The sequence below is a fragment of the Sminthopsis crassicaudata genome, chromosome 4 (assembly GCF_048593235.1).
Source record: "Sminthopsis crassicaudata isolate SCR6 chromosome 4, ASM4859323v1, whole genome shotgun sequence".
Taxonomy (NCBI): Eukaryota; Metazoa; Chordata; class Mammalia; order Dasyuromorphia; family Dasyuridae; genus Sminthopsis; species Sminthopsis crassicaudata.
The window spans coordinates 195017222-195040612 of NC_133620.1; the positions used below are offsets into that span (position 1 = coordinate 195017222).

The 23391-nt window shown below is 33.6% G+C and overlaps 1 protein-coding gene across 1 annotated transcript in view; it reads left to right on the forward strand.

Moving 5' to 3' along the window:
* The window catches only part of AK9 (adenylate kinase 9), a 117233-nt gene that overhangs the window by 22124 nt on the left and 71718 nt on the right, over nt 1-23391 (forward strand). The window contains 8 exon segments of the mRNA XM_074310124.1: nt 2803-2877; nt 4769-4867; nt 9104-9243; nt 9324-9504; nt 11932-12076; nt 14082-14273; nt 19066-19161; nt 20059-20204. Coding sequence (XP_074166225.1) covers nt 2803-2877; nt 4769-4867; nt 9104-9243; nt 9324-9504; nt 11932-12076; nt 14082-14273; nt 19066-19161; nt 20059-20204 — 1074 coding nt within the window.

The following is a 23391-nucleotide window of genomic DNA, read 5'->3' on the forward strand; positions in this document are numbered from 1 at the left end:
CATTATTATGATGATGATAGAAAATAAACTGCTCTATACTTTTTTTTTTTTTTTTTTTTTGCTGAGGCAATTGGGGTTAAGTGACTTGCCCAGGATTACATATCCAGGAAGTGCTAAGTGTCTGAAGCCAGATCAGAAGTCAGGTCCTTCTGATTTCAGGATTGATGCTGTATCTACTGTGCCACCTAGCTGCCCCGTGCACTGTATTTTTCCATACCTCCAAATCTGGCTTTCACTATATCTTAATATTAAGTTGATCCTCATTATACTATTATAATTACCCAAATGTCCTGAGTTAAAAATGTTAGGTTTGGGCCCAGACCTGTGATTTCTTTTTTTAAATTAAATTAATTTGTTACGTTTTAAGTTCTGAATTGTCTTCCTCCCTTCTTCCCCATCCTATACTGGAGAAGACCATTTAACATAGATTTATAAATACATGTAAAATCATATTATGCATATTTCTATTAGTTCTTTCTCTGGAGGTAGATAGCCTCTTCCTTCATGGGTCCTTTGAAGTTGATTTGATTATTTCTAATATTCAGAGTAACTTGATTATTCACAATTATTCTTCAAATAATATTGCAGATATCTTCTGCCAAAATAACTGTAGTTCTTTGAAAGTCTTTCAGTTTCCTGGGAAACTTGACAGATTAAATTAATTAGGGACATATAACTAATATGTTAGATGTAAACCTTGATTCTACATCATCCTGACTCTGAGATTAACTATGACCTCATGATTCTTCCCTACAGATTTTCATAGAGAAATAAAATTTATTATCACTCAAAAGTATTGTTAAAATACTCTTTAGTCAAATATCACCCCCCCCCCTGCTTAACACTAATACTGTATCCATTTCTAGATATCTTTTTTGGTAAATTTCTTCGTTGTTCAGTCTCTAACTAAATGTTCAAGATCTTCTTCAAAGAAAATATTCTTAATTTCAAATAATTAACAATGGATTTTGGAGAAACTTAAGAAAAGCCCTTGAATATGTATGCAATATTGACCCCTGATCCCTTTTATGAACATGCTTATGAAAGTGAAAAGTGAATTAATTGCAAATGTTTGTCAGAGATATTGTCAAAAGCTTCCATCAACATTTCAGTTTTGGTCTATCCTAGAAATTTCTTTATAGTTGTAATTAAAATATAAGTTTATTTAATCCAAGAGAAAGTTATTTTCATAATTTTAGTTTATTATTTATTTTTTTCAAGATAAAAGTCCCAATCAAATCTTTTTTTCCTTTCACTGTTTAACCATGGAATCTTGCTTCACACTTTAAATGTACTTTAAGTTCCCTTTTCCATTGCCAAATAAATTGTGTAAAATTGTCAAAGAAACCTCATTTGTTTGGTTATTTATAATAGACTAATACAGCACTTGTTAATTCTGATTTTACTTAAGGAGTATACAGAATAAGTCAGAATTAGGATATATCCTAATAATTTTCTGAGAGAAGAAAAAGCATCTTAGCTCTGCACAAGTTACCAAGATTGCTTTGCAGGACTCAGGCATTCTTAATTTTATGGTCCTGAAAAATCATATGAAATTGAATTTTTATAATACAAATCATATTTTCAGTGCAGAATCTCTGTAGAACATGGCATCTCTAATATGTGTGTCATTCTATGGTGACTATCTCATTTATGGAATTACCAAAACAGATAAGTTAATGTAAATTTTTAAAAACCTAAATAATTTCATCAAATATGTAGGCAAATATTTCAGTTTCTTTAGTATCAATACCCTTTCCATTCTGAGTAAGACCAGTTGTCCAGTTTATTTCTGCTCCTTAAGACAAAAACCACCTTCTTGAGAAACAGTAGTGAGACACTGAGGATAATAATTGAATCTGTATGAGCTGATGAAATCATCAAATGGAGGGAGAAGAAAAGAGGAACCAAGACAGACTCCTGATAGTCATGACCTGGGATGAAGATCCAACAAGAAGATAGAAAAGCAATAGTCAAGACAGGCAGGAAAAGAGAGAGCAAGAAATATCATGAAAACCTAAAAAGAAGAGAATGTTAATGAAAAGAGGGTGATCAACAATGTCAAAGGTGAAGAAGGATAAGGATTAAGAAAGAGCTATTAAATTTGAAAAAAAAAAAAAAAAGATCACTGGCAACTCTGGAATTTCAGTTTAATGATGAGACTAGAAGGAGTTATCCAAGAATAGAGGGATATAGAGTAGTAGCTAGAGGAGATGGTTGGATCAAGTCAGGGTTTGTTTTTCTCTTGTTTGTTTTTTAGAGAGGGAGAAAAATATATCAATAAGGAGAGATTGAAGATTAGAGAGTAAGTGTTGAGAGAAGGAAGCTATCTGCTGGAAAAGACAGGAGGGCATGTGATCAAGAGTGAATGTGGAGAGGGTTGCCTGGACAAGGAGAAAGTCCACCTATTCACGTGGGCCCACAAAAGAGTGAAGGAGGAGATGATGGAGGAAGATATCTGAATGGTATTATATGGAAAGGGAAGAAATGACTATTCATGAATGACATCTGTTTTGTGTGAAACACAAGGCAAGCTGGAATATGGGATATGGGAAGGCTGGTGTGGGTGCTGAAGGAGAAATGAAAATGTTTGCAACAGCCATTGTGGTAAAATTGGTTAAAGAGGTGTAAAAGGATTGATCTTTTGCAACAAGTCTTTATCCTTATTAATATGATTTAGAAACATTTCATAATTACATTTATGTCATCATATTATGATATTTAATCAACCTTGAGAACACTTGGATTCAAGTTTCAATTTGTGCTATTTTGATCATCCTTGATCCTTTTTTTTATATATAGGATATGATGGCTGATCATGATTCTCAATTCCTTATTGAATTAGATGGAAATAAGTCTGCAGAAGAGCTCCATGAGGTAACTAAAGTATTCATAAAGAATAAATATTTTGCATTTGAAAAAATAAATGAAAATTCTTGAGTGTATTATAGTTATTTTTCTTAAGTGCTAGAAAAAAATAGTTGAACTTAAGCTAATAGTTGTAGAAAGAGAGGATTTGTTTTTATTTCTAAGATTAATTGAATGCTGTTATTTTTCATAATTTCAGAAAACAATAATGCTTGAAAATAAGTGAGTTTTAGAGGATCAAAAAAATCAACCACATTTCATGTTTATATTGTCAGCATTAATTCACATGATAACTTTCCAGTCCATTGGTAAGGGAAATTGTTTCCAAAATACCATGTGGAATTCTCTATAGTTAATTGTATTTAATTGATATTATTAAAAAGATGCTTCCTAGAGAGAAAAAAATTAGAACAGTAAGAAATGTATTGAAATGTAAGTAAGAAGGGATGCTGAACATTCTCTGAGTCAGTTTCTTTTTGGTAGACTTTCTTGCTATCGTGATGCCTCTTCTTACTTCCTCCCAACTCATATTCACACTAACAAATTAGGTTCCTAGAAGAATGACTGTTCTATCAATGTATTTCCATTCACTATATATTCATTCATTTATTTGTTTGTTTATATGTGTGAACATAAAATTTTTTTTAATTTGAAGTTCTAAACTCTCTCCCTCCATCCTATCCCTTTGCTACCCATTGTGAAAGCAAGTTATGTGATATCAGTTATATATATGAAATCATGCAAAATATATTTCCATATTAACCATATTACAAAAAAAGAAAAATAAAGAAAATGAAAAAATTATATCAGTGCTCCATCCACCACACCATGTAGCTGTTAACAACATGCTCTTCTTGCTGTGTTGTTACTGCATTATTTTTATTTAGAATGCTTTTTTATTCTTTCAAATAAGACAGAACTCCTCATCTTGGGACTAGCAAAAGTCTCCCAGAATTGAAATGGGAAAGATATATTTACTTATTTCAATCTTTTTCCCCTGGCTTAGAGTTAGGCTACCTCAGAGAAAGACTCCATTCTTACTTCAGGTGATCATCTAGTTATTTTTCCCAGATTCCTTTGAGATTTTATGCAGATGAGCAAGTGACCCAGACAGGTATTCTAGGACAAGTTTTCTTTTCATATGCAATTGAACTATTGGAAACCCAGGGTGTATAATGCTTCATTTACACATGAAAGTATCTAACCTTTACTTTTATTATTGTCTTAGTCCTTAGTCCACAGATCTCTAACTTTGCTGAATTTTAAAGGAGGCACATCCTTATATATTATAACATGCAAGCAAATGATTGCTTGCTGATGAACAAGAAGTAAAACAAAAATGAGATATAAAAAGTGAAATGTGGAATCCATAAATTTGGTTATGGTTTTAATCTCAAAACACCTTGTGGGAACACTAACACACAGCACAGTAGCATTCTAGCTGAAAAGAAAGGACATGGTAACACCCGAATAGGCTTTAGGCAGCAAGTAGTGGGAATGCAGGGGGCTCAAAATAAAGTGAGCTCAGCAAATCGACTTCATCCTGCAGAGATGCCCCACAATGAGAGGATCCCACTCCTGCTGTTCAGTGATCTGCCAATCTGTTCCGTGAAACACAGGCACAATTGAGCAGAGTTGTCAACTTCCTTCCTAAATAAAACTCTTTGGAAAAAAAGAACATGATTCAATATTTTTCTTTTAGTTATTTTTCTGATCTTCCATGAAACTTTCTTTTTAATAAACTATTTCATAAGGAAAAATTAGGTGCTATCATTCACAACTGTTCTATGATATATAATAAATTTTAAATTTACAGGACTAAAATTAATAAGGATCTGTACTTCTTCATTTATGAGATAATTCAAATAACATTTAGATTTTTTTTGTTCTCTAATCTTAGTCAGTAATAAGCAGATTTGATTCCCTTGGACTGAAAAGGGCAGCAGTTATAACTAAACTTCAAAGTTCTGAGGAAGAAATAACAGAAAACATAGAGAACGTAAGTTGTATTCAACAAATTTAACATTTTTCTCCATTTCTACTATTGTATTTTATGTACATGATTTTCTATATTAAAAAGATATTTCAAATCATCTTATAAAAAGTAGATTCACAAAAATGTGTTATTTTATAAAACTCTTATTCTAAAACATGGCATTTTACTTGCCCCCCCTTATAAAGAAATAGTATATGGATGGGAATAATACATAAGAAGACTGGAAAGGTAAAAAGAGGTCACATGAGGGAGAAGAGAATAGAGGGTGAAGATCTTCAAAATGCACTTTGATTCATTGAATAAAAAAGCTGAAGCAAAATTAAAATTTTACTAATGTATAATAAATTACAAAAATGTGTTCATTATTAATGTATTAATTGATAAGCCACTAGATGGTGAAATGGTTAAATTTTTGAACTTGAGTCAAGAAGACCTGAGTTCAAATCTTGTCTTAATTTTTTGTCACAATGTCACGCCTATAATTCTAAGGCAAGCTATTTAACTCCATGAGCCTCATTTCAAAAGAGAGAACAATGTTCTAAGCCACAGGAGACAAACTCTGTACACTCACTGAAAAATTTTGTAAAATGGGGTTGAAAATACTTAGTAAGGTTGTTGTAAGGAACAAATGAGATAATAATAATTATAATAATGATAATCAAGTGCTTTAAGATTTACAAAGTGCTTTAGCATAAGATATGTATTATTAGAACTTATTGAAATAAAAATATTAGCAGGTTTTTAAAAAATAGCTGTCCCTTGATTCCATCTTCTGTACATGTTTTTTTTAAATTTATGTATATGACTAATATTTTTCCCAATTACATGTAAAAACAATTTTAATCCATTTTTTACAAATTTTGAGTGCCAGATTGTCTCCCTTCCTTCTTTCCCCTCCCATTCAGAAGACTAGCAATTTGATATAGTTTATACATTGTACATGTCTTTTTAAAATCCAAATTGATCAGTGAGTTATCTATATATTCACATCAGACTCTTTATATAGCCCCTCATCTTTTTCCATCATACTATAGTTGTTTCTTCAAAGAATCATTTTTGAAATCTTCTCATTGCTGCCAACCTAACTTGTAGAATTTTAGAGTTTGGGATCCTTAACTTATTCTCTCACAGAACTTCCAAATAAAACTGTTTTGCTCCTATTTATCTAAGCTTTTCTTTTGAATAATTGATACTTTTCCAGAATCATATTATAATTATGGATCTCATCTCAAGTCCCAGTGGGGTCAACTGTGCTACCTTAGACAATTTAGGATCTTTAATTCACTTTGCTTATCATTCATATTTTGTGAATTTACATAAAGACATTTGAGATCATAGGTTTCATTACTCTCCATTCTCAGATTTTATTTCTTAATGAGATACTACTGCTACTCTTCGTGGCTGTTGCTACTCTCTAAGGTATATACTTTGTGGAATATGCATAGTCAGTTTTCTCTATGCCCCTTCTTTTTTCAGTTCAGCATCCTTTTTTATTAGATTAAAATTCCAGACAATTACATTTTTATCAACTCTTGTTCAGTGTTCTGCATCTCTGGCCATATTCCTGTATTTTAAGCTGTGATTCAGAAATTCTAATTCTGTTCTCTGACACCAGCTGGTCACTTTCCAAATTTGCCTTTTGTTCCAAATTTCCTACTTTTAATCAGCAAAAGGGTTGAAAATAACATCTTTATCCATATCTTCAATTTCTTACTCACAATTTCATAACCTTTAGCAATGCTTTCTCATTTCCTTCCAGCAACATTTTATATGGTACAGCAGTCACAAGAAGTAGCTATGAGGTTTTAAGAGGCTTTGTTGGTTCTTTGTCACATCCCAGATAAATTACTTGAAAAGAAAGTCTATTTCTCTTTCAGATATCTTGTTAAAAGGTAATTGCTTTGGTATGCTTCACTGAGGAGTCATCAACCATTATACTTACCAAATGATGTTTTTGGTGACAGTACATATGTTTCTTATCATTATCTTTTGATGAACAAACAGTTGATTTCCGTCAGAATCCAGCTTCTTTTCTTCCCTTCCTCATCTTTGTTATATTCTTCTACTTCCAAACTCCTGAAATAGGATTTTTCCTTCCACCTGCTTCATTAGATCTTTTTTCTTTGTTTTTTTTTAATTCTTAAAATCTTTTTCTGTCTTTTTTTTTAAACAATATTGCATTTTCCTTAAAAACCTGTATAGTAGAGAAGCACTTGGATGGTAAGTGGATAGAACACTAAGCTTAAAGTCAAGAAGACCTGAATTCAAATATGACTGAATATACTTATTAGTGATTGTGACCATAGGCAAGACACATAACCTGTATCTACCTGGAGATAATAAAAGCACCTACATCCCGGGATTGTTGTGAGAATGAAATGAATTAATATTTATAAGGTGCTTAGCAAAGTGCCTGTCACATAGTAAGCACTTAATAAGTTGCTTATTCCCGTCTCCTTCCTTGAGTCTTTTCATTTCCCTCTTCAAAAAACCAGTCTGATGTCTTTGGCTATGGCAGACAAACTTTATGCACCTCAAGCACATGACTGAAAAAAAATTGCCTTGCCCTCCCTACTTCCTGGAAATGAGATCCTCAGTTTTTAGTCATTTTTGTTGGAATCCTTCATGATCAATTCCCATGGCAAGCTTTGATTGCCAACCAGTTATTAACCATGCCTCTTTACTTAAGTGGGGACTAAGTTACTAGGGGTTTATGAAGGAATCTTTTTTTCCTTGTAAAAGTCTTTTTTAAAAGTCTGCCTGTTTTTATAAGAGGAGGTGAGCTTGCTTATTTGATTGGCCCAACATGAACAGCAGTTAAGCAAGACTTACATATGGGAGGATTTGCTTTTTCAGCAGGTAGAAATATCTCTGGCTCAGAAATATCTAGATTCAAATCCTACCTCTAATGTGAACTACCTGTGTGACTTGGGGCAAATCTGTAGAATTGGGGACTAGACTAAATGGCTTCTGAGGTGTCTTTGAACCCTAGTTTTACGATTCTATGAAAAGGTCTCTAGTTGAAAGCCATCTTTTGTACTTCAATCTATTTTGTTGGTGTCCTTAATATATTTTTTGCCTTTTTTTAAACACAAGAATCATCACTTATAATATATTGTTCACTTATACCAACCATTTACTTCTTCAGCAATATCAAACTGGATAGTATAATGACTTAGATATGATTGTTATTATATTTTTATTTCCTTTATTAAATATTCCTCAGTATATTTGGACAGAGTTTATACTTTTACTTTATACCCTACCTTTTGGATCACTTGAAATTTTCACTCACTGCCATATAACCTCCTTGAGAAAATCTTGAGTAGTTGTGATTTTTCAACAGGAAATATCTTGAGATAATAACAAATGTTATACAGTTTCCCAAATGTAATCTATCTCAATCTTCTCCTCCTATTCCATTCCAAACCAAGTTTACTGGCCATCTACAATGCCTTCCCAAGAAAGAACTGTGGATTTAACTGTGTGTCTTAATCATTGCATAGAGAAGTCCCATTCTAATGCCTGATCACAGTACTATTGCTTCCCAACAGTCATTGGTCAAGAACTGTCTATTTGCTACACATTGCTCCCCAAGGTTCATGAGATCTTATGTTTAACCTTCTACTTTACCTAGTAGACTCTAAATCCTGGGTCCACTAGGGCCTTTCCATGGACCAAGAAGCTGAAGCTTCCACTTTGTTCCCTAGTTAGGTCAGCCTTCTGATTGCTGGTAATATTTCACCTTTTCTATTTGTATTACCAGTGTATAATACATTGTATACCATTCTATTGTATAGAATGTTGTTGTTTGACCATTTTATTTTTGTATGACTCTTCATAACCCCATTTGGGGTTTTCTTGGCAAAGATACCGGAGTGGTTTGCCATTTTTTTCTCCAGCTCATTTTACAGAGGAGGAAACTAAGGAAAATAGGGTTAAAAGACTTTCTCAGGATCACACAGCTAGTGAGTGTCTAAAGTTGCATTTGAATTTGGGAAGGAGTCGTCCTGGATCCCAATCCAGGGCTCTATCTACTTTGCCATCTAGCCTATCCATAAGCAATAGAGTTTTTGTTCATGAAACATAAGGTTAGAATCACTGGTTCAAAGAGTATATGGTGGGGAATAAGGTAAAAAACTGGAAAGGTGGAAAGGAGATAGGAATTAGGGAAAAAAAAGTATGTATTATACACTGGTATGTATATACACAACTTAAATTTTATTTTGTGACCAACAGGATGAATTATTCCGGGTTCTTTCAGCTTATAAATTAATTGCACCTAGATATAGATGGCACAGAAGCAGATGGGGGAGAGCTTGTCCTGTTGCCTTAAAAGAAGGTAACATTGTAATGGGATTGCCAGATTTGAGTGTCAGGTAAGCAACATTAGTAATATTTTTGAATGACATTTTCAACCTTGTTATTATATTTTACTTTGTTGTTTTTTTTTTTTTAGTTTTCTAGGTAAAATGTACTGTCTTTCTTCTGAAGAGGCACTCAGTGCATTTTTGAGGAACCCACGCCCCTACCTTCTTCCACCTATGCCAATCCCACCATGTAAAGTTTTTTTATATGGACCAAAATCCTCAGGGAAAACAACACTATGTCATTTAATTGCAAATAAATATAAAGGACAGGTATGTATACATGAATATATACATACATGTGTATATATGTCTATACATAATTGGTCACAATATAGAATTATATATTTAGACCTTTACATTCTACATTCTTAATTAAATACTGGGGTTTACCACCACCCTCCCAACAATGTCTGGTGCATGAGGCATTTAATAACTACTTGATGATTTATTTATTCCTCCCAACTTCTCTTCTGAATTTTCTTATTTCTGTTAAAAGTACCACCCAGTTTTCCAGTTACCCAGTTTTACAGCTTTGGGTTAATTAAATGGGTGCTTCATGTTTAATCTATATCAGATTGCTTGCTGTCTTGGGGAAAAGAAGAGAGAGAGGGAGAAAAAATTGGAATATAAGGTTTTGCAAAGGAGAATGTTGAAAAATATATTTGCATGTATTTAGAAAAATAAAATACTATCAAAAAGAAAAAAATTAAATTGGTACTTAATTTCCCTTGACTGCTTATCTCTCAGATACTGCATATCCAATTAGGACCCAGATCATTCTTGTCTCTATAACTTCTTTCTAATGTGTGATCTTACTTCTCACATAGCCGCCACTGTAATTCAGGCCCTCATGACCTCTCACTGAATTATTCAAGTAACCCGGTAATTGGTCCCCAGCTCAAACTCTGCTCTTTCCACGGTATCCTCTGTGGAAATTATTTTTCTAAAACATTCATTCAACCATGTTACTGACCTACTCAAATAGAAGGTTTTCAATTTGGCTTTTAAAGTCCTCCATAAATTAGCATTAAGTTTCCTTTCTAACTTTACAACAGGTTATTCTCTCTGTCTGATCTAGACAAACTGACTTTCTTGCTTTTCTTCACATAACACTCCATCTCTTTTATCTCTCCAATTTTGTTCTGCCTGACCTTAATACCTCTCCTTACCCCCTTTTAAGCATCACTTTCTAGTATGGACATATTTATGTGAACTGATGCTAAATGAAGTGACTAGAACCAAGAGATCATTATACACAGTTACAACAAGATTATGTGATGATCAGTTCTGATAGACGTGGCTCTTTTTCAACAATGAGATGATTTAAGTCCATTCCAATAGACTTTTTTTTCCCCCTGAGGCTGGGGTTAAGTGACTTGCCCAGGGTCACACAGCTAGGAAGTGTTAAGTGTCTGAGACCAGATTTGAACTCGGGTCCTCCTGAATTCAAGGCTGGTGCTCTCTCCACTGCGTCTCCTAGCTGCCCCTCCAATAGACTTTTGATGGAGAGATCCATCTGCATCCCAAAAGAGGGCTATGAGGACTGAATGTGGACCACAACATAGTATTTTCACCTTTTTTGTTGTTGTTTGCTTGCTTTTTATTTTCTTTCTCATTTTTTCCTTTTTTGATCTGATTTTTCTTGTGCAGCATGATAAATATGGAAATATGTTTAGAATAATTGCACATGTTTAAACATAGATTACTTTTTGTCTAGGGGAGGGGGGAAGGGAAGGGAGGAGAAAATTTTGTAACACAAGGTTTTGCAAAGGTGAATGTTGAAAACTATGTTTGCATATATTTTGAAAATAAAAAGCTATTATTTACAAAAAAGAGAATCACCTTCTATATGAAGTCTTTCCTAAGCTTTCATAGTTACTAAATCGCTTCTTCCAAGATAGTTGCCTTGTATTTTTTAATTTATATATTAGAAGTAGGTAGGTGATTCTCTGTATAGAGAAATGGCTCTAGAATCAAGAAGACTCAAATTCAATTCCAGCCTTAGACATTTACTGTGTGATCCTTGACAAGTCATTAATCTCAGTTCCTCAACCTCAGTAATTTCTGCCTCAGTTTCCTCAACTTCAAAATGATGGTGATAATAGCACTTAACTCACAGACTTATTATGAAATATCAGATGAGATATTTATAAAGCACTTAGCACAGTACCTGGGACATAGTAGGCACTTAACACTTATTCCCTTCTCTTTATGTGTTTTGAAGTTTCTGCTGCAAGCAATACTCAAGTCTGCACAGGTATACCCTATTGGATTTCTAAGCCAGTATCTTAGCCATGAAACATGGAACAATGGATAGGGAATAGGCTTTAAAGCTAGGAAGACTTGGATTCAAATTCTGACCCATAAGTATTGCTTGTGTATTACTGGGCAAACCATTTAGCTTCTTATTGCCCTAAGCAACTCTCTAACTCAATAAGGAGAGTTTATAAAGTCTTAAGCAATTTTACAGTTATTATCTCATTTAATCATAACTTGAGTCCTGACAATTATAAATCAATTACTTCCATAACTTTCATCAAAAATGCTATACTGCATGAGAACTTTGTGTAAGGAGAAAAGATTCCTATTCTAAAGAGTTATTAATCAGCTTTGGATCAAACTCATATATATTACATGATACCATAAGTAATGTTAAATTTGTTTGATTGTACTTCTTTTCTTAAATATTCCCTCCAGGTTTTTGACTATAACAAAATTATGGAACCACATATTGAAGAAGCGAAAAAAATATACCTAAAGAAAGCTAAAGCTGAGGCAACAGAAGCAGCTATTAAATCTGTGACAGACAAGCTGCAAGTAGAAAGAATGATTAAGAAAAGTCGTATGTACATGTTTTTAAATTTAGAAAAAATTGGTCCTATTCTGCTTTAAGCTAGATAAAGAAAATAACTATGATCTCTGAATAGGAATAAGATGTAAATTTGGCTCTGTCAACAAAATAGAAAAGTCAGAAAGGGTTCATTACTAAAGTTTCAGCAGATCTTTAGACTAGGATTCTTTTCCTTTAAATTAGTCTTTGTGAGTTGGAGAGATTAGTGGAGAAATAGTTATGTGTATAGCTAGGTTGTAAGTTTGTTATCACACAACAAAAACAGAGAAAAACAGCCCATAGTTACTTCCAAAAGTAAATGAACAAATAAATGTTTTTCCTTTTTTATTTTACGTGCTTAACTTATCATAAGCCCTGGTTAGATGGTGTTAGAATCATTAATTTCAGATTCATTTTTATTAAATAATCAACCAGTTTAGTTAACAAACTGGCAATATGCTAGGGAAGAATAGAGCGATAAAGCCTGACCAACTACCTAGAATCTAGAGGAATGATGATGAAGCATACTACCCACATCTTCTGACAGGATACAAAATGAGATAAGCATTTTAGGGATTATGGCCAATGAAGGAATTAGTTTTATTTAACTATGAATATTTGTTACAGGGGTTTTGCTTTTCTTTTTTCCAATTAGGAAGAAAGAAAATAGCTTTTATTAATTGAAAAATTAATTTAAGAGAGAAACAAAGAGCTAACAATGATTATAAGCAAAAAGTTTTCTTTATTCCATTGGAGGATGGAAAGTAGAGAGGGTGAGCATAAGGGATTGTTGTTGTACCAATTTCAGGGCACAATTGAGAAGTAAAAAGAAAGGGGTGATCTTGGCGTGGGGATCTTGTCCAAATATACTTGCATAATTAGGTTTATGATTGATTTAATTTGTACAAATATTTTTCTCAGGCTAACAAAATTTGTTGCTTCTTTGCTTGCATGTAGAACTGCTTGGAATTTTAATTATATAATATATATATATACATGTATATACATATACATATATATATATACATATATATATACACACACATACCATGGATCAATCTAAGTGATTTGCAGATTATAAGTGTAGGCTGCAATAATTTATTCTAGTTTATTTATGTTTAACCAAAATTAAACATGAATGTTTTACTCAGATATTCAAAGAAATGGGAGACAGAAAGAGCTGGGTCAGGAAGCAGAGTTAGGCATTAGAAAGAGCAAATGTGATTAGTCACATCATTTCATATTTAAAACTCTCTTTTCTTCTTTTTCACAAAACAGTTTTGATCTGGTTGCTTAAACTGCTGGTTGTTCTCTGAGTGGAATAGTCTGGATTTATTCTATCCAGTGGAATGATGCTGGACAAATCTCCTTTAATTTTGCCTTAGATAAATAGGTTCAGATCTATATGGCCTGAGGTGGAATGGTCCTACAGCTTTAGTTAACTATACTGCCTCCCTATATTTGACAATTGGATCATTCTGTTTTAGAATATCTAAAAGAATTTAGCTATTGAATTTTCTCATGCTTTTTTTAAAAAAAAAGAAGTCTGGCTTTTCCTTAGCTAATTCAGGATGAAAATCCAGGGCTATGAATGTCTATCTCATGGGCGCAATCTCACCACTGATTGGCACAGAAACTCTGATCTGCTCTGTTTTCCAATAGGGGCCAATTGATTCCTCCATGTATAACCTGACTGTCTTTCCTCCAGTCACAGAAGCTAAGCATATTAATTGTGGATTTAGTGCAGACACCCAATTGGTTTTATGCACTGAAGTTCAGATTAATGAGTTTAAAAGATCCATCAGCTTCAGCTTCCTTGATAGCTAGAATTATAGACATGTATCATCATGACTGGCTTTTTTTTCTGGTAGAAATTGGAGTATCAGTGTGACATTCTCTGGTTTGTTATTTTGTATGTATATATTGGGAGGCCTTTCTGTTTGTTTGTTTTTCTGTTTGTTTTTACTTTTAAAATGAAAGTATCTTTTTGCTAACAAAACTTATTACTGATTTTTAGAGTTAAAGGACTCAAAAGAAGAATATGATAAATTTGATGAAGTAAAACCAGAAGAAAAAGAATCACTTAAAAAAATTGAGGAGGAAGAATCCACTGATGAAAAGAGCTCAGAAGATAAAACCTCAGAAGAAAAAAACATAGATGAGCAAAAATCAGAACAAAAGCTAAAAGAAGAAAGCAGTGAAAAAGAGGGTAAAGAAACATACTATTAATTTTTTGAATGTCTATTAATATATGTGTATAGGGATAAACTGCCTTTATTTTTTATATTTTAATTGATTATTTTTAATATTCTTTTCATTTTAAATTTTGAGTTCCAAATTCTCTTCCTCTTCCACCCACTGCAAAGGCAAACAATATGATGATATCAATTTCACATGTGAAATCATACAAAACATGTTATATGTTAGCCATATTTTTTTAAAAGCAAGAAGAATAAAGTATGAACATGACACGTCAATTTACAGGAAGTTAAATTTACACTGAATCTTTCAGTTCTATCTCTGGAAATGGATAGAATTTTTTTCTTCATGAGTCTTCTGGAATGTCTGGGATCATTATATCACTCAGAAGAGCCAAGTCTTTCATAGTTAAGCATCATAATAGTATTGCTGTTACTGTGTACAATGATTTCCTAATTCTTCTCATGTCTCTTTGCATCAGTTCATAGAGATCTTGTCATGTTTTTTTTCCCTGAAATTGCCCCACTCATCATTTCTTATACCACAGTAATACTCTATTACAATCATAAGCCACAACTCGTTCCTTTGTTGAGCATCCACTCAATTTCCAATTTTTTGCTACCATAAAAAGAATTGCTATAAATATTTTTCTACATATAGATCCTTTTCCTTTTTATTCAATCTTTTTTAGAATCCAGACCCAATAGTTGTGTTGTTGGGTCAAAAGGTATGCATAGTTTTATAGCCCTTTGGGCTTTATTCCACATTGTTCCAGAATGGTTGGACTAGTTCACTTCTCTGCTCATCTCCCCTCATCTACTCCAGCATTTGTCATTTCTGAAGTATGAAGTGGTAATTTGCTTTTCTCTAGTCAATAGTAAATTAGTACATTTTTGTATGATTAAATATGGCTTTGATTTCATCTTCTGACAATTGACTGTTACTATCATTTGAACATTTATCAATTGAGGAATAGCTCTTGTGTGGGATGTAGAAGACCCTTACCCAAAATGAGTACTCAGAGATCACTCGAAGTAGAAAGCAGAAAGGTTGTTTATTGAACGGAGGATGAGCCCTCCTATCATGAGATAAGGGAAAGAGAAAGCTCATGGTAGGAGGGCTAAAGAAGTAGTAAAGATACACAGCTTTTATACAAGAGATTATATCACAAGTAAGAGAGCATTGAGAAGGGGGACAGTCATCTAATTGGTTGTTGCTATCTGGGGAGATTGGAATGGAAGGTTTCTGTTTCCTCAAAATCACCTGATTTCTAGAAAACAGAAAATCAGGCCTTCAGGCTTAAGATAATTAAGCAGACAGTGGTCAAGCCAATAGACTAAATATGTATAAATGTCAAATACTGATAAATGTCATCAGCTCAGGTTAAGTAAATATGTTTGTAGCTGGCCAAGGCTCAAGTAAATATGGGCCTGCACATATTATATAGGTCATAGGGGAAACAGAGAAATAATGAAAATAAAATACAGAAAAAGAATTCACATATTCCTGTAAGTTCTTCATCTTATCTCTCTATTCTACACACTCTTCTTTTTTCTAAATTTGATCCAGGTCTATACTCAATATATAGATTTTTAAAACAAGGCTTTTATCAGATAAACTTACTGTAAAAAATTTTGATACTACTTCATTGTCTATGGTATCTTTTAGCATAATGTGGTTTCCCTAATTATCTGACTTTTTTACTTCAGCTAAAGCAAAGATTCTGCTCCAGCCCTTTGTTTTAATTCTGTGTGTATCTATCTGTTTCAAGTGCCTTATAAACAACTGATTGTTGGAGTTTGTTTTCTAATTCATTCTGCTCTCTATTTCAGCTTTACGGTTGAGGTCACCCCATTTACATTCACAGTTATGATTACTTTGTATTTCCCTCTATCCCATTTTTTCCTGTTTATTCTCTCTCTTTTTCTATAATATCCCTCCTCAAAACTCTGTTTTGCTTCTGACCACTGCTCCCTTAATTCATTCTCCCTTTTGTCATTTCCCCTGATTTCTCTTATCTCCTCCTTCTTCTATTTTCCTGTTGGGTAAGTAACATTTTTTATACCCAATTGTATATATGTGTATGTGTGTGTGTGTGTATACATATATTTATGTGTGTGTGTGCATGTGTGTGTGTTTGTGTATTTATATGTGTATGTATTTTTCCCTCTTTGAATCAATTTTGATATGCCACATTCCCTCATTTTTCCCTCCATTATAAAATTTTCTTACATAGTTCTTTTATTTGAAAAAATTTTCTCCATTCTCTCTCTTCTTTCCCCCTTTTCCCACTGTATCCCTCTTTTTTATCCCTTCATTTTTTTTACTTTTTGGAAATCATCTCAACATAATTGACTAAATCCTGACTTTTTCTGACTACCCCTGTCCTATGGGCACTCATAGTCTGGTACAAATAAATGTCAAATAATATTAATGTTATCTTCATTTATAATTTGATTGCATACTTTAAGGTCTCTAAGGATGTTGAAATTTTCTCTATGCTGTGAATTGTTCATTTTAATGTTACTTGGAAATGTGTTATGTTTATAGTCTTCCCCAGGTTAATCAGAGAAGATATCAAAATTTTGATGTTTCTTAATTATCATTCAATATACATGGCATAACAGGATGAGGGTTTAAATCCTGGTTTTGAGCTTATATTGATATGTAGTATGAGATGTTGCTCTATACCTAGCTTTCTTCCAGATTACTTTCCAGTATTCTCAATGGATTTTGTCAAATAGTAAGCTCCTACACTAATAGCTGGAATCTTTTGGTTTATCAAACACTAGGCTACAATTAATTGCACCAAGACAATGTTCCACTGATCAACCTATTTATTACCTGGGCTTAATTTTTTTAATGATTATAACTTTGTAGTATAGCTTGAAATATGGCATTGCTATTTGCTATTCCTTCTCATTTTTTTCCATTAATTTTCTTGATATTCTTGAACTTTTGTTCCTACAAATGAATTTTGTTATTTTTTTTCTAGTTCTATCAAGTAGTTCTTTGGTAGTTTGATAGCTGTGGCACTGAATAAATAAATTCATTTAGGTAGTATAGTCATTTTTATTACATTGAGTGAGTCTATGCAGGAACAATTAATATTTGTCTAGGTACTTAGATCTGTCTATTTGTGTGAAGAATATTTTGTAATTTTTGTCCATATAGTTCCTATATGTATTTTGGCAGGTAGGCTCCTAATTATTTCATATTTTCTCTGATTATTTTAAATGAAATTTCTCTTTGTAGCTCTTCCTGCTGGATTTTGTTTGATGTTTTGTATAGGTCCCATACAGAAATGCTAATGATATGTCAATTAGTTTTATTTGGTTGATTCACTAGGATTCTCCAAGTAATCCATCATATTATCTACAAAAAAAGAGAGTTTTGTTTCCACACTGTCAGTGCTCATTCCTTCATTTTCTTTTTCTTATCTTATTGAAATAGCTGACATTTTAGTCCAAAGGAAGGAGGGAAGGAAGGAACGAGGAAGGAAGGAAGGAAGGAAGGAAGGAAGGAAGGAAGGAAGGAAGGAAGGAAGGAAGGAAGGAAGGAAGGAAGGAAGGAAGGAAGGAAGGAAGGAAGGAAGGAAGGAAGGAGGGAAGGAGGGAAGGAGGGAAGGAGGGAAGGAAGGAAGAAAGGAAGGAAGGAAGGAAGAAAGGAAGGAGGGAAGGAAGGAAGGAAGGAGGGATGGAAAGGAAAGGAAGAACTGTCTTGCTCAATTGACTGATGAGAACTAATGACAGGTTCGGGGTACAGGAAGTCAAATAGAGAGAGTTCTCCTGCAATCCCTTTGGATTCGGCGCAAGGATACAGAGTTAAGTGAGGTCTAGTAATGGCGCAAGAGTCCTCTGTAAAAGAATTTACAAACCCGAAAACCTAGATTGATAAAAGAGGTTTATTATGGGGTTTGGAAGTAAGGTTAAAAGGTAGGAAGACACCAGAGCCAGAGTTGGTTCCGGTGGGCAGAAATCCTTGATATGGACAGAGTAAGGATGCTATGTTTGGGATCTCTGCAAAGAATGGACTCCAGTTTGACTCTTTTTATAATAGAGGGCTTTGGACAATCTGAAGGGGCCTGTAGATGGAGTCCCAGATTGGCTTCCTGCTTGAATTTCAGCCAGAGTTAGAATTTGAATAGAATTCAATGGGTTTTTAGATAAGGAGGAAACTGTTTGTGCTTGGTGTGGGATCCCTTCTCTGAGGCAGAGTTTTAAGAGTTTGGGGTTTCCTCTTCATGACCAGTTGCTGTTGGCTCCCTAGTGGGGCAGCTCTACTCATAGAAGTTGTTGTTTGTCCTTCATTGCCCAAGAGGACCATGACTTCAGGGAAGTGATGTCTTGTCATGCAAGTGACTTGGATTTAAGTGAGGGAAGGCTGTTCAAGGTCAACTGCCTCACTTTACTCTCCAGAGCCTTCTGGGTCCAGTGGCAAGATCTCACCCCACCCACTAAGAAGGCAGGAAATGTGAAATCAATTATAGATGTGCAATTTTGCAGAACACATTTCTATATTCTGGCTGCAAATTCTTATGACTTTATGACTCTATAATCATATGTGTATATATATATGTTATATCTGTTAATATATTTCAAGCTCATTCAGAAGCCCAGGATTTTTATTGGACTATTGAACAAACCCTAGCATTTTAAGCAAATATATCCTGAGTCCACCATTCATGAAAAGATTAAGTGAATTCCATGTTTCTATACCTTTTAAAAGATTAATATTTTATTATGCTATTTTATTTATTACTTTATACTTATTAAATATACTTATAATATTACTTGTTATAGCTACTTCATCTGGCAGTTTCAAAGAAGCACGTGAAATTATGGATGAAAGTGTCACCAAAACAGAATCGGAACCAGTAGTTCAAGATATTAAAGACGGTGAATTGATATTTTTGGTAGTTTTATTTCTTTAGATTTAAACAAAACAATTCTTCATAGAATTAGAGATAGGGGAGGGAGAACTGAAAAGTGTTTTTAAAAAGTATTGTTCATACTTAATTTAAGAGGGAGGAAGGAGGAAAGGAGGTGATATTTATTAAGCACCTACTAAGTACCAAGCACTATGCTAAATGCTTTACTAGTAATTACCTCATTTGATCTTCACAATAACCCTTTGAGGTAGGAGCTATTAGAATTCCCATTTTACAATTCAGGAAACTTAAGCAAACTTGCCTACAACTAGATTGTGAAGGGAGGGAAATAGGACCACAGATTTAGAAGGTGAGAAAGGAGGATAGGAGCCTGTGATCAAATAGAAGAATTTCGGAGTTAGAGATCATGAAGGAAAAATAGTCATGGATGATGGTGAAATGAAGGATGTGACCATTGTCACATCCCTATGTATGGGACGAGTGGAATGAAAATGGAAATCATGGCAATTGAGGTCGGTGAACTTGAAAGCCAAGGTGTTTGAGAGGATATCAACTTGCATAATGAAGTATGAAGGCAGGGCTGAGATGGAAAAAAAAAAAGACTTTGAAACCATTTTTTGGGAAAGAAAGTATAATGAAAGTTGTTGAATGATAACAGCAAAGATAATTGTCCTTTATCAGCAATTTGATCTTAGTGATACTTCCTTCCCACTTTTTTCCTTACTCCCTCTGGCCCCATGTTAGGGGGATGTAAGGCAGTCCCCAAAGTGATAATTCTTTTGAGAATTGAGTATTTGATGACCAGTTTTTACTGCCACATTGACCATTTATCTAACTGAAATGGTCATTCAATGATAGTGACATTTAATGAACTTTTTAAAAAATCATATTTCATGTTTAAAAGAAGCGGAATCTTCAGACATAGTGGTAACTGAAGACCATCCAGATGTCCAGGAAATGGTTGAAGAATCCATGATACTTGCTAACGAAGTTATAATTGAACTTCAGTATGACCAACAAGCTGATATTTTGGAAAAACTCTATAAAGATGTAAGTACTATAGACCATGCATTTTAACAGAAGTAACAGTATAATATTTATAATAATAATATAGTAATAATAAAAATGAAAGCTAACATTTGTAGAATGCTTATCATGTGCCAGGCACTGTACTAAATGCTTTACAAATATCTCATTTGATGAGATGACTCAGACCAGTTCCAATGACCTTGTGATGGAGAGAGCCATCTGCACCCAGAGAGAGGACAGTGGAAACTGAATGTGGATCACAACATAGTATTTTCACCCTTTTTGTTGTTGTTTGCTTGCATTTTGTTTTCTTTCTCATTTTTTTTCTTTTTTGGTCTGATTTTTCTTGTACAGCAAGATAATTGTGGAAATACATGTAGAAGAATTGCACATGTTTAACATAAATTGGATTACTTGCTGTCTAGGGAGGGGGGTAGGGGAAAAAGAGGGAAAAATTTGGAACACAAGGTTTTACAAGTGTGAATGTTGAAAACTATTTTTGCAAGTATTTTGAAAATAAAAAGCTTTAATAAAAATACAAATATCTCATTTGAGCCCTATTTTACAGATGAAATTAAATTACTATTAAGTGACTTTGCTAGGGTCTCAGAGCTGCTAAGTGTCTGAGACTGGATTTGAAGTCAAATCATCCTGACTCCAATTCTGACACTTTATTCAATGAGATAACTAGCTGCTTCCAGAATATATTTAAATATTTTTATAAAATATGAATCTAAAGTATATCTTCAGTTTGACTCAGTTAAAAGTTGATTGCTTTATAATCTAGAAAGATCAATCAATGGGAGTTAATCATCATATACAGAGAACAACCATAAATCAGAATATCTTAGATAGCAAATTATGTAATAGAAATTTAATAACTTTTAAATTATTTGCCTTTTTAATCCTTAACGTGATTGAGTCTAACTGGTAGTGAGAGAGAGACAGAGAGAGACAGAAAGACAGAGACAGAGAAAGACTGACTTTGTCCCATTAAACTGGATCAAGGATGCTTAAACCATTTTGGTGTCATGACTACTTTGGGCAGTCTGGTGAAGCCCCATGGTCCTCTAGTATAATGTTTTTAAATGCATAAGATAAATTAAACAGGAAATCGCTTATATTAAAATTCAGTTACCAAAATGTAAAAAATAAAAGAGAAAAAGGGAAGGGAAGAGAAAGGAAGGAAGAAAGAAAGGAATAGAAAAGACTTCATAAACCTATGACCCAGATTGAGTTACCTGGGCATAAAAGGTTTCACTGGCACAAGTAAACCAATCCCTCTTTGTAATTTCGATATGCTTAATTCAAGTTGTTTAGAAACCAATTCCAGATGTTGCAAACTATAAGCCCAACAAGATTGGCCAATTCATATTGCAATTCAACACCAGCACCTTTCCACAGCCTATCTTTTAAGAGCAGTAACATCAGACATTGGCCTTCCTTAGTCACTGTGAATTAGCTTTCAAAAATTATCCTCTTAACTAATCAAAATAGGTAGCTTTTGTGGCAGGTAAATTAGTAGAGGCCTTCCTAAGAATCTGCAGGATGAGGGGAGCTTCTTTATTGAGAATTATCAGAAGGTAGAGTTCCTGGCCAAGAAACAAGAGATTGTGGCAAACACTTTATAAGTATTCCATCTCATTTATACAACAAACTATCCATCATCCAACTTTCCAGGGAGCCCAGGCAATATAATTACCATTACTGAGCCCTAAAGGCTTTTCCTGGATATTACCCTTACTCTAAAAATCTTAAACTTTTTCCAGTGAAACCCCTTTTTGCCCAAGAAATTTTTATGTGACCCCAAGTATATAGGTATATAAAATAAGTATATAACCCAACCATTTACTGCCAATTACATTCAGTTACAAGAGCTCCTTTAGGGCTGCAAACTACAGTTTGAGAAGTTGGGTTATAAACAAACAAGTCTCCCTAAAGAGAATAAGGTTATTATTATTTAAAATTATCCAGTGGTAACCAGTAACAGCCCTTCCTAATATCTAAAAAACCCACAATTAATAATGTGCAGTTCACATTAGTATAATATACATATCAGTATATATCCCTGCGGGATTTCTCTAACTAGGATAGGACAATTGGATAGGTAGGCAGGAAGATTCATCTTTATGAGTTCAAATGCAGCCTTATTAGCTAGCTAATTAGCTCACAGTGGCTGAATAAGTCACTTAAAATCTGTTTGCTTCAGTTTCCTTATGTGTAAAATGAATTGGAGGAAGGAATGGGAAATCACTCCAATATCTTTACTCAAAAAAAAAAAAACAAATCCCAAATGGGGACATGAAGAGTCAGACATGACTGAACAACAATAAAAACGTTGAAACTTTAGGACTAACAACTCTTTCAGAGCAAAGAAAACCAAAATGATATCACTGTTAGTCAACAGTGTGTCCAGTTATGACTGATGAGATCAGTATGAGCTCAGAATATTCTACCAAGCACAGTCCATATGAACATTTGGGGTAGATTCTCTCAATTTGCACATTTCACATTTCTTTTGAGCTACTTCAATTTTGCATTTTCTGATGAGGGCACACCACGCTGGGTAGTTCTGTACCAGCATCTCCCATATCACAAATCAATTCCAAGGTTCTTGAGAGACCTTGAGCATGTTCCTGTATTATTTTTTCTGAGTTAAGTGCTTGCGCTATGTGAGTTCTTCATAAAATACTTTTAGGCCAGCCTATGTTCAGTGTAGGGACCCTATCTTTAAATAAATGTGAAATCTAAGATTTATATTTCTCACATTGTTTATGAATGAATGAATGAATGTATGAAATAAATCATTGTTAAGCACTTCCTAGCTAACTATCCCATTATTCTACACACAGTAGCTGTTTAAAGGTTATATTGAAATGAATTGAAATCTGAGTATTGAAATTTCCATGAAAGTTATTTTGTCAAATGGTGGATAACTATAATAAATCTATTTGAATTATTTAGGAATGTTTGTTAGTTCATTAAATAAATTAATTAAGGTATGGGAATTTAAGACAAATCTTTAACTATAAGTCTAACTAAAAGCCATCCTCTCTCTTCTAATATGCATATGGAAGTGCTCATTTTACTTGATATTAATCTAAGGAAAAAAATTTTGCAATAGTTCAAGAGCTATAGCTAAGAGCAGATAGTAATATTTCAGAAGAAGAAAAAATCTTTGCAGAAGAATGTGTATCTGTCATAAATC